Below are 18,148 nucleotides of genomic sequence, written 5' to 3' on the forward strand. Positions count from 1 at the left end.
CACGGACGAGCCGGGGCGCGCGCACGGCGGGGTCGGCGGCGGGGACGCGCACAGCCCGCAGGCGGCGGCGCGTACGGACGCGCGAGGGCCGCGGGGGGCGGTGGCGGCCTCGCCCCCCGAGAGGGCCTGGCGCGCCGGGTTTCCTCCTTCCGGCGCCGCGGCCGCTTTTGCCCGGCCGGGCGGGCGGCACCGGGCCTGCGGGCGGACGGGCTTCCCGCGCTCCGGGACGCCGGGACCCGCGCCTTCCGCCCCAGGCCCGCGAGGCCGCGCCGAGCTTCGCTCAGGGCTGCGGAAGGGCTCCGGCCCCACGGAGGGTGAGCTCGCTCGGGGCGCCGCGGGCTGGGTCCCACAGACGCCCACACCCCGCCCCCCGCCCCCCGCGGGTGGAGGGAAAGATGGGCGCACCGGCTTTTCTCTGCCGGCGGCATCCCAGTGTGTTTGGCAGCGGGGGTCCTCGCTGCGCGGCGGGGTTCATGGGGAGAGCCTTCCTCGCGCTAATTATGCAGGGAGGAGGCGTCCGCTCGCGGGGCCGGGCTCGCAGGAATTCTGGACACTCGGTGATCTGCTGCTTTCCTTCTGGGCGAGATTTTGCATTTGGAATTGCGGGCGGAAAGGGGAAGAAAACGGTCCACGCGGGTGCAAGGGGCGTTCAGGGAAGAGGGGCCGTGTACCACCTCTCTCGAGTGCACAGTTTTGGTGGGTGAGGGAAGGGAAGGTTCAATGCCTGTGTCCTGCCAGGCAGGCTCCAGGGAGCTCTCCGCGCGGGGTTGGACCATCCGGGGGCTTGTCAGAAGTCGAGGCTGAGGCTGCCATGCACTCTGGCTGGGAGGATGAACCAGATTTTCCAAAGCTGTCGTTTTTGTGTTCCAAGTCTGCTCAAGGCAGAAGGGGCCTGCCGTGAATGGAAAGCAGTGCGGCCAGGTTCTGGTGTGCTGGGCAGAAGCGCTGTCATAAAGGGGTTTTTGTCTGAAATACCCAAAGTCTGGGGCTTTGAGCCATAAGAGTTGGGTATTGGTCATTTTAACTGCCAGGGTGAGAAATGTCTCAGACAGTTTTAAAATTCAGCAGCAGAGTTTAGCTCCTGCTTGCTGATCTCCAGCACTTACTCTTTTCAGTGTCAGGGTGAAAGAGAAAAGGCACAAAGAGAGAAATGGCCTTCCTCCCCCCCCCCCAATAAAATAAGGATATAGTCCATCTTGGGTTAAGATGGAAAGAAAAATCTTTCCATCTTTGCTTTTGACCCTGAAGAAAAGAATCTCACAGAAATACCCGAGAGAGAAATTCTTCCCTGTAGTGAAAACTGAAGGAAGTGCTTGCAAAACTGAACAAAGAAAGGGAAGAATTAGTAAAAATATCCTAGGCCATTTACAGTTATAGGCAAATCATTTTTCTGATGCTTGAGGTTATACAATGAAAAGGTGGGGGAGAGCCAGGAATGGAAACAGGGGACAGAGGTGAACGCAGAGCCTTAGAGATTGCAGAAGCCTGTTTTCTCCTGATACAGATCTGGAAGAATCTGGATGTGAGGACAAGCTTAATCGTTTGATCTACGTAACATGAAATTGCTTTTAATTTTCACATTGAGTTCTTAGAAGTCAAGGGAGGCACAGCTGGACTGTGCTGCACGCATCCCAGGCAGCTTGGGCCGTACTGTGTGTTAAATGACTTGGGTGTTTATTTTGCCAGATATTTCTGTTAAATCTGTAGTCTCTAATTCCGTGAGTTTGATTTATTTCTAGTTATTCATTCACAATGTGACATTTAACTAGAATTTTCCAGGGTGTTAGAGCTTGGAGAAATACACAACCCAGAGAACACTTTGCATTGGAAGATCTAATCATCTTACACAGGAATTTTTTTTACCCAAAATCAAACATATAAAACAGGTATAATAGGATTTGATTATTTCTGCTATAAAGCGTATTTCATTTTTCATAATGTGTTGCAGGGCGGTCTGAAACAACTAGCTCTTTGGGTACATTTAAAATGCTTGTTCATTTACCAAGAAATCCACATATTACCCACCCCTGTAAGAGACCTGTTGTGCAAACTTGAATAATCAACGTGGTTAACTATTTCCCAAGTATAAACCAAGTTGTGTTAAATAAGTTGATCTTGTCACTTTTAATGGTGCTTATTGGTTTTTAAATTTATTCTATACAGTGACAGGGAGAAACAAGAACCTTGGGCGAAGCCAATATTTCAGGGAAATGCGGACCTCAGGCCTCAGAAGGTACGTGAAAGAAAATGTGAACTCACTAGTTACTTGAGATTCATGCTATTTAGTATTCTTACTGCCTCCTTTCTTGTTCATGTGGAGATTTTAGGAAAATTAAACTCTTCAGTAGGAGTATGTACACATATATTTAGAGGAAATATTTTCTTCAGTATAATAATAGGAGCTCGCCTGAGCTGGCGATTAGTTTTTAGTACCTGCTAAGAGAAGTGCCTGATATGCAGTGAGCCCTACATAGGTATTTGCTTATGATTTGCTTCTTATTATTATTCATGAAAATCTCTCTTTATCCTCACATCCTTCCTGAGTAAGGACAGATGTGACTATAGATGATTGGTCATTCTGAGATGATAAATTGTAATGATGTTGGCCAAGCAGACAAAGGAAATTTCTTAACTTAGACTGAGAGAAATCCTAACTATAAATCTGAAAATCACAGTGACCATAATAGCACTTTATATATGTTATGAATTCATATGCAATGTTTTATTTTCTTAAGTTGTAATTTAATAATTTTATTGATTATATAACACATTTTAGTTCAAACTCGAAGGTATGAAAAGTTTGATTTGTTCGTAGAATGTCCCCCATTGCTCCATCCCTCAGCTGTCTAGTTTCCCTTCTCCCTGTGAGTCTTCCCAGGGTGACCAGTTACTTGTGCATTACTGGATTATTTTTGTCAAGTTTCCTTTAGTGTCTGGATATATTTTGGAAGAATGTTTTAGAAACTGAACACTGGACACATAATCCTTCCCCTGGGTTCATATGTAATGGGGGTAGGGACCCAGGAATTTTCATCTCAGTAAAGGGCTATTGACAGAATTCTTCACTGGGGTCACAACCTTGCCCTCTTGTTCAGTCCACGAGGGACATGGGCCTCCTTGCTGCTGTTGGGATTCTGGGACCCAAACCAAACTCTTCACCAAGTGGCTATATTATTTGTTTCTTCACTCTGTTTTGCCTCTTCTCAACATCACACCCTTCTAATTGCCCTCCCTGTGTCCCTTACTCTTTGTTACTATCAGTGGCATTGAGTGCCCTATACATTGGTTCTGTTTATTTATGGCCTTTCTTCCTCCGTTAGTACCAAGCACCATGAGAGCAGGAAGTGTGTATTGCCTTACATATCCCAGGGCCTAGAAAAACTACTGGCCTAGAGTAGGCATTTGGTAAATATTGCCAAATGAATGACATTTGGGAAAACACTGTTTTAAACAGTCAGATGGGCTTATTTGTCAAATGTGTATGACAGAAGTGGAGCATGGCAGATGGGGGTCAAGCTCTTCAGCACGAATTCAGAAAGGCTTTGTGCTTTGAGGTGACAACTCAAACACTGCCAGGGGGTGGGAGGAGCCATTGGAATGTGATTGGAGGCTGAACAAAATGGATTTACAAGCATCATTTGAAAAACATAGGGGAGGGAGAATTTGCACCAAAAGTTGGTAATACAGACGTACCTCATGTTATTGTGCTTTGCTTTATTGCACTTCACAGATGTTGTGTTTTTTACCATTTGAAGGCAAGACCCTTCACCAGCAAAGAGATTATGACTCACTCTTTTATGGCACTTGCTTTATTGAGGTGGTCTGGAACTGAACCCACCATATCTCTGAGGTATGCCTATGGTACCAAGCCCACTGTTAGTAATTACCAACATGTAAAATGTGTGCTTTATTTTAGTTGAGAGAGAGAGAAACAGAATAGATTTCTTGTATGTTCAGTTATGTTCTTGCTTTCCTACCCCTGCCTTCCCCATAAAGTCTTAAGTTCCTTAACCACCAGTCCAACCATATTTTTTTTTTTGTTTTTTTTTACACGTGTCGCGGGTGCGAAATGAGGCTGTGCCAGGGCTGACAGCGGCCTTTGGACTCGCCCACGGGTTCTGTAGCATTCGCTCGTGTCCCGGCAACCTTATGGGTTTTAAAGAGCCCTAGCCTGTAACTTGGGTTTAGCTTCTGACTTCTTGACATATGAAAATCTCCTTTAATGACTGGAAATAGGAAAGCTCTGAAGATGGATATGCTGAGTCCTCAGGGCCTGGGGTCTCTGTTCAGGGCAGCACACCGTGACCACAAGGGACCTGGGGCACATTCAGGTTTGCTACCATTAGCTGCAAGAGGCACTTTGGGACTTGTCTTTGTCTCCTTGAACAAAGGAGAGTTAATTACAGAAAATGTCAGGCATTTTAAAGGCCATTTGTCACCAGGCTGCAAGGAGAGCAGTGGCCCTTGGCAGAGCCATTGAGAAGGACTGCTGATGTCAGGCCCAGTCTCTCTGCAGACAGAAGAGTGAGCCTTGTGGGTGTCGTCCTTGGACGGGAGGTAAACTCCAGGGAGAACTTGTACATTCAAGGAAATAATGCAGATAGTGGGGCAGGTTTAGAGGAACTGGGCGAAGGGAATTTGGAATGCCTTTCTTTTGTTTAAAAAGCTGGGTCAAATTATCATGATTGTTCCAAGGTCAAACCAAACTCTGATTCCATAGAATTAGTTACCTAAAGATGGGAGGGCTGGGGAAGAGGGTAAATGGGAACAGTAATGGATGTCTTTGATTCTAATGAACTTTAAGCTGTTTTTTCAGGGCTCTGATATAATTTAGATCATCAATAGACTCTAGTTGGCAGATACTCTTTTGCTACCAATTTTCCTTCTTATAGTAGAAAGAGGTGTTAGGAAAATGTCTATTATGTTAGAATGCCTAGAATCGGCATTTTAACCAGATTCTCCAGGGGATTCCTTTGGTCATTAAAATTTGAGAGGGACCGAGAACCTGGACTACCAGGTCTCAGTCCTGGCTGTTTATTAGAATCCTGGGCAGAGCTTTTAAAACCTGCCCAGGATCGCCCTGCTGGTGTGGCTCAGTGGATTGGGTATCATCCCATGGACAGAGATCCTGGTTCAGTTCCCAGTCAGGGCACATGCTCAGGTTGTGGGCTCGATCCCCAGTAAGGGGCATGCAGGAGGCAGCCAATTGATGTTTCTCTCTCACATCAATGTTTCTATCTCTCTCTCCCCCCCTTCTTTTCTCTCTAGAATTAAAAAAATCAATAAAAACATATTTTAAAAATAAAATAAAACCTGCTCAGGATCCATCTCCAGAAATTGGTCTTGTCTTGACTCAGGTGATCTTGGGGACCAGGGCATTGCTATAAATTTTTAAAGCCCCAAGTGATTCTGATGTACAGCCAGAGCTGGAAACCACTGCCCTAAACATAGAGTCAGACAACATTAGGGAGCCATCTAGATTCAGAATGCATGTAATCACAAAGCAAAAAATATCACTTCTTAGAATTCATAAACACCTGACCCATTGTATATTGTGAATCTTACAGGTTCATTCTCTAGTTTTAGGGACCCAGACGATGATACATGATGTGGAACACTTAGCTGGACTTGCTTGTGCATGCTCAGAGTATTCCTGCTCCACTGCTGGAAATGCCTTGAGACTCGGGAGTGGCTGAGTGGACAGTTACACTGTACATCTTTGTGCTACCAGAGAAATGTTTCAAAACTTAAGTCGGGTCATGACACTACCACCCCTGTTCTCATGTAAAACTCCTGCCAGTGGCTTTCCATTGCCCACAAGGTAGAAACCAAATTCTGTAACAGCTCTGTGAGGCCCAGCGTTGTCTGACTACATTGGCTTATCTCTAACCAAACTCTGGAAACTGCAGCCACAGGAGCCCCCAGCTTGCACTCTCCTACTTCTGGGCCCCTGTTTCATGCTGTTCCCCCGTTCTGGAGCTCTGCCCCTTCACCTCCTTAGGTAATTGTACTGCCCCCGACCTCTCCACCCAGGTCATGTCCCCTTGTATCGTCCTCTCACAGCACCATGTCCTCTGCCTCATACCACTCCTTGGATAGATTCTTTGATGCATGTGGGTCTCTTCATTGGACTGCAGGCTCCATAAGGACATGAACTATGTGTGTGTTTTGGTTTGGGACTCGGTGTTGTATCACTACACCTGTTCTGTTGGATGGATGGATGGATACGACTTATGTGATGATCTTGGTAAATATAATTATTTTTAGGTTGTGTCCTTTAAAAGTATATGCAGCTGCCCAGCCAGAGTGGCTCAGTTGGTTGAGCATCGTCCCGTGCACCAATAGGATGCCAGTTCGACTCCTGGTCAGGGCATATGTCTGGATTGTGGGTTCGATCCCCAATGAGAGCACAAATGGAAGGCTACCAATTGATGTTTCTCTCTTACATTGATGTTTCTTTCTCTCTCTCTCCCTCCCTCCCCCTCCCTCTCTTTAAGCATGTCCTCGTGTGAGGATTTAAAAAAGAAAGTATATGCAGCTGTACATCTACTCCTGTTTGGCATCGTATGTTATAAACTGTCGAGATATGGGACTGATGGGGGGGAAGGAGTATTTTGAGAGGGACCAGACATTTGTCTTATTGGTTCTGGTTGGCTGACATAGCATGTGACTTGGAGAACAAGTCCCGGTTTATCCAACATTTTAACCAGCTTACCTTGACAGCTTTTTCACTTTAGTCTGTGTATAATTTACACATTTTCTTGTGATACCATGAGAAAGATAGAGAGTTAGGTGATTTAAAATTGTATGTCTCCCCATGCCAGGCTTTCCTTCTTGCTGGTGTCTTCATACATAATGAAAGCATCTTTATGTAGTAGTATCTCCCTGCAGGTACCAGGTAAGTTCGCCTTCCCACCTTTCCCTGTCTGGCCTGCTATCTGGGCAGGAGAGACACCTTCCTAAGTCCCTGCTGCTGAGTCTGTCAAAGGAGGGAACAGTTTCTGATGTAACAAAACTGTAATCACTCAGAGGGGGAAGGGATTAGGGCCAGGCTCTGGAGAGGGAAGGGAGTAGGGCCAGGCTCTGGAGAGGGAAGGGAGTAGGGCCAGGCTCTGGAGAGGGAAGGGAGTAGGGCCAGGCTCTGGAGAGGGAAGGGAGTAGGACCAGGCTCTGGAGAGGGAAGGGAGTAGGGCCAGGCGGGGCATCGCAGGGTACCGATCTTATTTGTGCGCTTGATTTCCTCTTAAAACCTCCAGTAAGCACAGCAAAACTATTAGAGTGTCTATAAACAAGTAGTTTTGATATTATCTTCTGTACTTCATGTTTTAAATATTAAATCATTTTAAAAACTAAAAAGCAATGAGGACAGAGATATGTTTACTAAATATTCAGATACACATTGACTTTGTCACTTTATACCAGTTTTCCCTGGCTAGGAAAGTATTTACTATCCTTTCCCACACCTCACGGAGTGGTAAGAAAACTGCATTTGGTAGAAATGAGGCAGAAAAAAATTAAACCACAGAAATTAAAACAGCAGGGACCATGTATATATTTTCTATATTTCATTGTTTTCTATATTTCATTGGTTTTTATTATAAAATGGATACAAGCTTATTGCAAAAAATGTTTTAAAATACAAAGTTGTACAAAGCAAAAAATGACTCCACTCATGCTCTCAAGATTTTATTCTGTGCATTACATATATATGTGTGTTTGCATGTGTATATAATCACATGCATTCACACATATGTAATTTTTTAACAAATCGGATTATACATTCAGTTCTGCAAGTTTTCCTTTTTTGTTTACTGACACTTTGGATCTATTCATTGGTGTACCTTTTGGCATAGTTTTTTGTTGTTGTTGTTAATCCTCACCTGAGATATTTTTTCCATTGATTTTTAGAAAGAATGGAAGGGAGGGAGAGAGAGAGAGAAACATTGATATGAGAGAGACACATCTGTTGGCGGCCTCCCACGTGTGCCCCGATGCTCTAACCACTGAAAACACCAGCCAGGGTTTATCATAGAGTTTTATTTAAAATTTAAAAAAATTTTTTGGACTTCAGCAGGATTTACTAACCTTCCATTCAGTATGCTTTAAGTTGTATGTATGTGCTCTGACTTATAAAATATAATTTTATTTTCAGTGCTGAAGCCCTCATAGCTTGTTTTCTAGTCTCAGTTAATGGATATTAGATATATAACTGCTCTCATGTGGAGACTAGAGAAACATTTTGAGGTTGAAAGGGGGCCTCATATTGAAAGACGTTAGTTTGGAAAGTTTGGGGTAGAAAGTTGGGCAAAGTGTCTGCTAAAGTGCCTTTCAATTCCCATAGGTTTTCCTAATAAGTTTCTAGGGTTTTGTTTTTGTTTTTCAATTTTTTAAAACTATTTTTTTTAATCCTCACCTGAGGACATTTTTGCTTTATCTTCAGATAGAGTGGGAGGGAGAGAGGGGAGAAGAGAGAGAGAAAGAAACATCGATGTGAGAGAGACACATCGACTGGTTGCCACCCACATGACCCCAACCGGGCCAGGGACAAACCTCAGTCGAGGTACGTGCCCTTAGCAGCAACCGAACCTGGGCCTCTCTGGTCCGCAGAAAGCTCTAACCGCTGAGCCAGACTGGCCAGGGCTTTAAAACTATTTTTAATTGAATTTATTGGGATGACATTGGATAATGAAGTTATGTAGGTTTCAGGTATACAGTTCTATAATACATTATGTGTATATTGTATTGTGTGTTCATCACCCCAATTCAAGTATCCTTCCATCTCCATTTAGTCCCCCGTTACCCTCTTCTACTTTCCCCATCCTTCTTCCCTCTGGCAATCACCATACTGTGGTCTGTGCCCATGAGTCTTTTTGTCTTTGCTTAATCCCTTCATCCTTCTCACCTAGCTCCCAACCCCTCCCCTCTGACAGCTGTCAGTCTTCTCTGTATCCATGAGTCTGTCTCTACTTTGTTGACTTTATTCATTAGATTTCACATATAAATGAAATCATACTGTGCTTGTCTTTCTCTGACTGGCTTATTTCACTTAGCATAATATTCTCCAGGTCCATCCATGGTATTGCAAAAGGTAAGATGTCAAATTTGTTTATGGTTGAGTAAGTATTCCATTGTATAAATATACAACAGCATTTTTTTTTTTTTAAATCCTCACCCAGGGATATTTTTCCATCTATTTTTAGACAGAATGGGAGGCAGAGAGAGTGAGAAAGAATAATTGATGTGAGAGAGACACATAGATTGGTTGCCTCTCACACAACCCTGACCAGCAATGAAGGTATGTGCCCTTGACCAGAACTGAACCCATGACTCTTCAGTCTGAGGGCCAATGCTCTAACCACTGAGCAAACAGGCCAGGGCTACAACAGCTTTTTTTAATCTCCTCATCTACTGATGGACATTTGAGCTGCTTCCACATATTGGCTGTTAACACTGCAATGAACATAGGGGTGCATATATCCTTTTGAATTAGTGTTTTGGGTTTCTTCAAATATATTCCCAGAAGTGAAATTGCTGGGTCATAAAGTAGTCCTACTTACAATTATTTGAGGTAACTCTATACTGTTTTCCACAGTGGCTGCATCAATCTGCATTCCCAGTAGTGCACTAGGGTTCCCTTTTCCCCACATTCTCACCAACATTTGTTGTTGGTTGATTTATTGATGGTAGCCATTCTGACAGGTGTGAGGTGATATCTCATTGTGGTTTTAATTTGCATCTCTCTGATAATTAGTGAGGATGAGCATCCTTTCATTTGTCTATTGGCCATTCTGTAATCCTCTTTGGAAAAGTGTCAATTGAGATCCTAATAAGTTTCTTGGTTGGTATCATCATTCAGCAAATAATGACGGATGACTCAGCATGTGCCCAGCATTGTTCTAGTCCTTGCTTACATTCTACCAGGGAAAGCAGACGGTGAACCAAGGAACGCATTCAGGCTACGATAGGTGCAGTGAAGAAGTGAAGCTAGGTGAGGTGTGGAGAGAGCCTTTGGAACAGGCCAACAGGGCAGCGATGGGAGAGCTGAATCTTCTATACACCGGGACCGGAGCAGGCCCTGCTGTCCTCGAGTTACCAGAAGCCCAGTGACTTGGAGAGAATGCCCTGCGTGTGGCTGCCTGAGCGCACGCTCTGTGGCTTGCCAGGGGCCATCCAGCAGGGCATAGGGTTATTAGCAGGCCTCAGCCTGGGCTGGGCGACTGCACTGAAGACACTGCTCAGGGTCCATGGCTGTATGCTCTGCTTCTTAAGAGAAGGTTTTTGGCAGGGACTAGAGTTTGTGCATGTGAAACTTTCCAAGTCTGTCCTGCAGAATCCCGGTGTGTCCTGGGCACCTTCCCTTCCCAGTCCAGGTGGGCCATGAGGGGGATAAAAGGAAGATTGGGGGCTTTGCAGCCTCCTTCTCCCGACCCCGATGCCATGGCTGGGCTTGGAAGGGGACAGGGTACTCTAGGTATCTTAACAGAAGTCATTTTATAAGTTGAATTTTTTTGAAATAAAATTTCTCTCTGAAAGAAAACTTTGGATGGTATACGTTGTAGAGGAGGTACTTCGGCAGACTGTTGCACGGCACACTGGTAGGTATGCAGGTGGCTGTTTTATCCTAGATAGGAAAATGGGGCCTAGTGAGCTATTCGATGACTAACCCCCAGCCACCCAGCTCGGGGAGGAAGAGAGCAGACCACATCCTGCCCCCGCCGCAGGCCTGAGTGGAAGAAGCAAGGTGTTCCTGACTTTGAGTGAAAACTCAAGACTTGGGCAGGCAGGCATGGCTTCACAACAGTGCAGGTGTTACTTTCGAACTAGCTGATGGAGAAATTCTACCCCTAAGCCACCTGGCTTCCTGGAGAGCAGATGTTGTAGTCTTCAGTTTCATTATCTCCCTACTTTTATGTAGAGGTGAGCTTGGTGGATGGACTTAAATTAGATCCCTTCAAAAAACTAGTTCCCGTTGGAAAGTGAAACCATGAAAACCCCCTGAGGGCGGGCTGGAAGGGTGCCCAAGGCCTGAAACCCAGGAGGTGCGCAGGTATGAGCAGAGCAGGAAGCTGAGAGTGGACAGTGCAGCGTGTGTGCGTGCGTGAGGGGGTCCCCTCGTCTGCGAGCACTGGCTGCAGCACTTAGCAATGTGTGGATTGCAAGCTCCAGGTCACTCAGCACCGGGCCCTCCTCCTCCACCTCTGAATGTTCCTGGGAACCAGTGCATAGGAGCAGATGCCTCTGTTCAGGTTGCATGCCACGTGCTGAATACCTGTCTCCTTTCTCTGTACTCGCTCCCCAACCTACACTGGCCTCTTTGCCTCTGTTTGAAAGGGCCTACAGCTGGGGTTTCTCAGTGGGGAATTCCCAGTGTGACCGATGGGGATGGACCTCACTGAGTGTCACTGCCTTGGAGGGACAAGTTTAGTGGACTCAGGACTGCAGTACCCTGTGCCTCTAGGCACAGTCTGTGCCTCCTTTGTCTTTAGAAGGGAAGGGTTAGTAGCTTGAGTCGGATGAGTCTGGCCTTCCTTTCGCTTTCTTCTTGGGGCAGACTACCCTGTCACATTAATTTCTGACCACCACACTTCGAAGGGTCTATGTAAATTAAACTAGAAAGTCACAGGGTACTGAGGCATTAGCCAGTTTATGTATGAAGATGGTCTGCTCCAGGCCAGGTGGGTACTGGTACATTATATACATTTTCTCCTTTAATCACCATGACCACCCTGGAAGGAAGGCCTGGTCTCAGAGATGGGAACCCAAGGCTCAGAGGGGCTAAGTCACCAGCGAGTGGTGGAACCATGCAGGTCTCTCTGCTTTGTGCAGTGCTGCTTCAAAGGATAATGACAGAGGAGAAAGAGGGGCTTGGCTTGGACAGGCCAGTGGCCTTCAAGCAGGTGGAGAGGGGCTAGCATTCCCCTTGGTGGTAGTGTTGCCAGGTAAAATACGGGACACCCAGTTAAATTTGAAATTCCGAGAGGTAGCAAATAGCTTTTTTTAAGTATCAGTATGTCCCATGCAATATTTGGACATAATTTTAATTAAAAAGGTGGTGGTTCCTCTGATATTCAGACTTAACTAGGTGTCCTGTGTTTTTGTTTGTTTCATCTGTTTAATTTGGTCCCCTACTTGAGGTCTCCAGGAAGCACACTGGGCCTAAGGTATGGGCAGCTGAGGGTGACAGAAGGCGCTGCACAAGCCACGCTGGAAAGGCTGCACATTAGGCAGTGAGCTCCCTGCTGCAGGGTGCATTCAGGTGTAGGCTGGGTGACCACTTAGTGGAGGGCATTGGGTTTCAGATGCCTGGTTCCAGTGAGAGTCTGGGAAATAAACATTTTTGAGACAAGGAGGAGAGTTGATCACCTGGGTCCTCAGAGCTCCAGCATTCAGAAACTCTGAAGTCATTTGCCATCAGCACATGTTGGGGACCAGCTCTCCCAGCTGCCCAGGAGTGATGGGTGGTCTCAGCCATTTGGTAGAAATAAGCCCAGCCAGCATGGTCTCTTTAAGGGGTTTGGTTTGACTTGAAGAAGCACTGTGTGCAAGGTGAAATGAAATGCACATTTTGGTCTCTCTTGCCGAGAACTGACTGTGACTTCCTGGTTCTTTATGTGTCTCCCGCAGCAGAGTGCAGCTTGTGTGACCTGCATGTCTCCAAGGCAGTGGAAGCATGAAAAGCACCCTCCCCCCAGCCTCTGCACAGGCCTTTGCAGGCAAGTGAATGGAGACGGAGAAGTTTCGATGTTCATTTCTCCTGTGTACACATTCTTTAGTTGTGGCTACATCTCGTCAGCAAGTCAGGGATCTAAACAACCTGCTTGTAATTGCCCAGTGTGGCTTCTGCCCTCTGCGAAGGTCTAGCCCTTGGCAGGACTCTTCTTGCCCACCTGTTTCTAAGCCCTGGCAGGTGCAGAGTAAGAACAACATTTTGATCCGTGAAGTGCTAGGTATATGCAAAGAGGTGCACTGATGTCATCTTGAACCCCAAAGCTACTCCTTTCAGAGGCAGAGGCAGGCGGGGCACAGGGGAGATGTTGGAGGCGTAGGAGCAGTTTTCGGTGGGTCTGATGAGCTCTGCCTAACAGGGAAGGTGTCCGTGACCGTGGGTGTGCTGAGTGCCCTTATTCTGCACGATGCTTTGCACATCCTCCTGCAGATGGTGGCACTGAGAAAAGGAGATTAGAAACGTTTTGATGTTAGTCTGGTCCAGAAGGCAGTCAAAAGGCAAATCTGCAAAAGTAAAATTGTATCACTCATTCCAAAGCAGATAGGAATGGCTCCTTCCCATTCAGGTGTTTTAACTTTGACTTCATTATACTGAGAAGTTATTATTATTCAAAATAAAACATTAGCCCTGGCTGGTTGCTCAGTGGTTAGAGCGTCCACGTATGGAACAGAGTTTTGGGTTCGGTTTTGGTCAAGAGCACGTACCTCAGTTGTGGTTCGATTCCCAGCCCTGGTTGGGGTTGTGCGGGAATCAACCTGTAGGCCACCTGTCGATGTGTCTCTCTCGCATCAATGTTTCACTCTCTCTCCCTCCCTCCCTCCCTCCTTCCCACTTCATCTGAAAATCAATGGAAAGTATCCTTGGGTGAGGATTAAAGAAAATAAAATAAAGAATAAATAAATAAAACATTAAGTTAAATACCGAGTCAAAATACCTATTGTATCAATAGAAAGTTTTAAAAAATATTTGTACTGATGCTGTTAAGTGGAATCACCTGTTGTCTTTGGGACCTTTTGTTTAAATGATGCATGTGTAAGCAGCAGGAGCATGTTGCTGTTTTCCAGGAAGAATCGCTGAATGGCTGACATTTGACAACATGCACCACCAGTGGCTTCTGTTGGCCGCATGCTTTTGGGTGATTTTCATGTTCATGGTGGCCAGCAAATTCATCACGTTGACCTTTAAAGACCCGGATGGTAGGTATGCTGCCTTGTGGAGTGAGTTTTGGTTAATCCAGACCTTGCTGTGATACGTTCCTGGGCACATGCACGGATGACCTTTATCACAGAATCCAAGTGGACTTTCATTCCAGAAGAGACCGTGGAGGTCATGGCCTCCAAATCCTTCACCTTATAGAGGTGTGAGGGTGGAGGGGAGGGGACATTCTTCCCAGCACCGCCCTTGGGGGTGGGCAGAATGTGCTTAGTTTGTGAGTTCTTTTGTTCCTCCTCCATAGCATCCCATAGGCTCAGGATCTGGGACCGTGTTCTGCTTGGTGGCATCATGAGACACTACTGTGTTGATTAGCCTGCCTGAGTGCCAGCTGGTGCTGCACACTGGTGGCCACGTGTTTGAAGGTCACCTTCAGTGTGTCAGAAAGAAGGTGATTGAAATATGTGCCTGTTGGGTTGTTTCTGAGGGTTTTCCACTCCCCTTGACTTGGTGTGGGCCGTCAGGTGAGGACGCATGAAGAGCACCAAGCCCAGCCTCAGCGGAGCTGCTTCTGGGTCAGCTCTTGTCCTCTGCTTACCCAGGCCTTCATGTTTTTTCTACCAAACCAACATGCTACGTGCTCTGACAGCCTCTAAAACTGACCTGAACATGGCAAGGCTCTCTGAGTGACCCGTGAAGTGCTGCGTACGTGCTAAGAAGTACAGTGGTCGGTCATCTTGAACCCCAAAATGACTTATTTCAGAGGCAGAGTGAGGTGACGCACAGGGGAGATGGAGCAGTTTTAGGTGGGCCTGACGAGGTCTTCCTAACAGGGAGGATGTTTGTGACTATGGGTGTGGTGGGTGTCCTCACTCTGCTCGATGCTTTTCACATCCTGCAGGTGGTGGCCCTGAGCAAAGGAGATGAGAAAGTGTCACACAAGCAGCTCCCCGATTTTCTCCTGCAGGCCCTGCTCTGCCTGGAGCTCCTGGCTGTGTCCTGCAGTGCGAGGGCTGCCTGCTGCCCCCGTCTCCTGCTCCCAGTCTCCCTCTTCTCTCTGTCTGTCCAGGAACAACAGGGTTGGAAGGCAGATCTGCAGGCAGAAGAGGATAGTCCTGAAATCAGCTCCAAGGGCGGTGTGGGGGTTCTCCGCTCCACAGGTCCCACTCACACATAGTTGTCAGTTATCAGGGCCTCAGTGCTTGGGGCCCCAATGGGCTGCCATCACAAGTCACCCCTCATCTTCCAGGAGCCCTCATGAGAACCTGAGCTTTCGCAGCCTCTGGAAGGTGCTGAACTCAGACCCCTTCGTCACACCTGCAGGCATCCAGGCTGGCCAGGAGCATCACAGACAGGCATGGCTCCACCTGGGGCTTGGGGCCTCTGTCAGCACAGCGAGGGCTCAGTCTTGGAGCCTTGTTGGAATCTGAGACGATGTTCTCAGCCTGGCAGTGTGGACATTGCCTCCGCTGCTCCAGGTGGCTTCATGTTAGTGAGCGTGGGGGCCCCTGTTACGAGTGAGAGCAGTGGTTCTCCTCCCCTAGCTCTTCAGAATCATTGGGGGACTTTGTAAACCTCTGCTGCTTGGGGCCAACCAGAGACCAAGTGAATCTGAATCTAGGAGTGGGGCCCGGTGGAGAGACCCAAGTGTAGAAGAGCTGAGACTATGAAACCCATGTCACTGAGAGCCTACACCTTTTACTTGTGATGCCTTTAAAAGTCACTTCCTGGTGCCCGGCTGGTGTGGCTCAGTGGTTGAGCGTCGACCCATGCACCAAGACATTGTTGTTCAGGGCACATGCCCAGGTTGTGGGCCCGATCTCCAGTGGGGGGCATGCAGGAGGCGGCCAGTCAATGTTCTCTTTCATCGATGTTTCTATCTCTCCTCCCTTCCTCTCTCTCTAAAATCAATAAAGAAAAAAAATTTTAAAGTCACCTCAGAGGGCAGGTCATGAGGTTAAATTGTTTATGGTTTATTTTGTTTAAAACAGTAGAACAGGTAATATATTTATAAGATTTCCACCAAAAATAATTAAATTAGATGTGTGTTTATTTAGAGTTATATTATTCTCAAGTTCCTCTCCAAAACACCTGACTCCTCAGTGGTGACTGATAAATGAGGTGTCATTCTGCTTTGATGTGACCAGTTTTATACTGAATGTTTTCAGAAAAGTTTAGAAGCTGAGATGCTTTGTAAAGGGGAGCAAAACATTAGAGGGAAAGAGGAAAAATCTGCAGAGAAGGAGGAAAAGCTTTAGGATTTTATTTTATTTTTAATTTTTATTAAATCTATTGGATGCTTTGGGATTTTTTTTTTCTTAATCCTCACCCAAGGATATTTTTCCATTGATTTTTAGATAGAGTAGAAAGGAAAGAGGGAGAGAGAGGGAGAAAAACATCGATGTGAGAGAGACACATCAATTGGTTGCCTCCCACATGACCCCCACTGGGATGGGGGAACAAACCTTTAACCCAGGTACGTGCCCTTTGACCAGTAATCAAACCTGAGATCCTTTGGTCCTTGGGCCGACGCTCTAACCTCTGAGCCAAACTAGCCAGGGCTACTTGGGGATTTTATACCTGAGGAAAGATCTGTGGTAGTCCCCAGCGCTGCTCACCAGGTGTCTCCGGCCCTTTAAGATGAGTGGTAATCCTCGGGCCCTTTGGTTCCATGTGGCCGTGTGGTGTGATGGTTGTGGTCAGTGGACCCCTCCAGGTGGGAACCTTGGAGCCTCACTCCCCCTTTCCCACTCAGGGAAGCAGTAGAGGGTCCCGGTGAGGGTGCACTAGTGAGGGTGGTGTCAGCCCGCAGGGTGCACTGAACTCAGAGTGAGAGTCTTTCATTGTTGGGCCCACAACCTAGGGCGGCCTTTCTTGACCACAGAGGATCTTAACCTGATTGTCCCAGGGTGCCTGGCTGGAATCACGGAGATGGGTGGCCGTTGGCTGAGTTCTGAATGAAGGCAATGAGCTCACATGCAGGGTCTTACCAGTGTGGTTGCTTGAGCTCTGGAGCTCAGCCACTGAAGGCCACCAGAGATGACCTGGAGGGGTGGTTCAGGCATCTGCCCCTGAGCCCTGTGGTTCAGTGGGAATGGTCACTTAGCCTTAGGGGCCCCCTCTTTCTGGGGAGGCACTTAAACCCCCTGGATCTTGGAGTCAAACAGGAAACTGAAAGAGGTTTGTAAACTTGTGTCCGCAAGAGATTTCTCATGTGTTAGAATTTGTTTCGCTGGTGTTCACAGTAGTTTAGCCTTTGAACCAAAAGCCTAGTGTGAGACATCATCACAAGGAAATAACTGACAACCAGCAGTGTCATGTGTGATGACAGCCCACTTCCTGTGACGCAGGTGGCGAGCCCTCGGTCCCAGCAGAGGGCTGGCTGTAACACAGGTGTCCGTAGGGCTCTTTCTGGAGTCCTGCAGTGGGTGTGTGTCTCCTCCTCCGCCTGTTCCTGATGACCCCTCTGGTTAAGCTGACAGGACGAGCAGACTGTCCTGAACTGCTATTTACAGCCCCGCTCACCTTGTTGTTTATAGCGGTGTGTTTGCTCCCTTCGGCTCATCAGTGATGCCACAGTGATATTTGTGGCAACGACTTGTCCTTGGTTAACAAAGTCCAGTTTCATGTTTATCATAGGGAAATAGAGCCCATGCAGTGATGGGAATTTTGTGGCATGGGACGTTGAGACCTGAAATAGAAGTGACATCCTTGTGCATCTGATACATAGGTATAGACACTGATTTTTCGGCTCACTTTTGTGTGACCTCCTCTTCCAGTCTCTTGCCTCCACTTAGCCCCTCAACTTGGTTGTAAGCCGCTTAAGGGCAGAGCAAATGACCAGTGTCTTTGCATGCCCTCTGCCCAGTGTGTGCTGGGAGCGGTGACACTGGGTGACTGGACATAGTGTGGTCAGGGAGATGAGTGGATGGGATCCCTTCTAGGAAAACAAAGCAGGGTATCATTTGGCGAGTTAAAGGCGTTTTGTAAACCTGGTAAATATAATGAAACCTATAATAAAAGTGAGCTGATACACTATGAAGGCACCTGGCCATGGCGGGAGGATCAGAATCCTGTCTTGCAGCTAGAGTCTTGTTCCTGAGGGTCGGTGGGGAAAGGAACCGCTCTTCATAGTGGGGAATAATAGTATCTGCTGAAAATAAATGGTTGTCGGCAAAGCAATGGGAAAACGAAACCAAACATAAAAAATATTCCAATTTTGTTGAATCAGGGCCAAGGGGAACTGGGGAGAAAATACCAGGAAGTTTG

The 18,148-nt window shown here is 46.9% G+C and overlaps 1 protein-coding gene across 4 annotated transcripts in view; it reads left to right on the plus strand.

The window, feature by feature from the left end:
- Positions 1–289: 289 nt before the first annotated feature.
- CHST10 (carbohydrate sulfotransferase 10) overlaps positions 290–18,148 on the plus strand; it is a 33,586-nt gene continuing 15,727 nt past the window's right edge. Inside the window, exons 1-4 of one of the 4 annotated variants that reach the window (XM_036281392.1) lie at positions 290–314; positions 2,164–2,233; positions 12,625–12,713; positions 13,792–13,923. In XM_036281392.1, the coding sequence (XP_036137285.1) occupies positions 12,671–12,713; positions 13,792–13,923 (175 nt within the window). In that variant the 5' untranslated portion in view covers positions 290–314; positions 2,164–2,233; positions 12,625–12,670. Of the gene's footprint in view, positions 315–2,163; positions 2,234–12,624; positions 12,714–13,791; positions 13,928–18,148 lie in introns of those variants that run through there. The other 3 variants (XM_036281394.1, XM_036281393.1, XM_036281395.1) reach the window with 3 other exon arrangements.

Source organism: Molossus molossus, unplaced genomic scaffold (genome assembly GCF_014108415.1).
Source record: "Molossus molossus isolate mMolMol1 unplaced genomic scaffold, mMolMol1.p scaffold_m16_p_34, whole genome shotgun sequence".
Classification (NCBI taxonomy): Eukaryota; Metazoa; Chordata; class Mammalia; order Chiroptera; family Molossidae; genus Molossus; species Molossus molossus.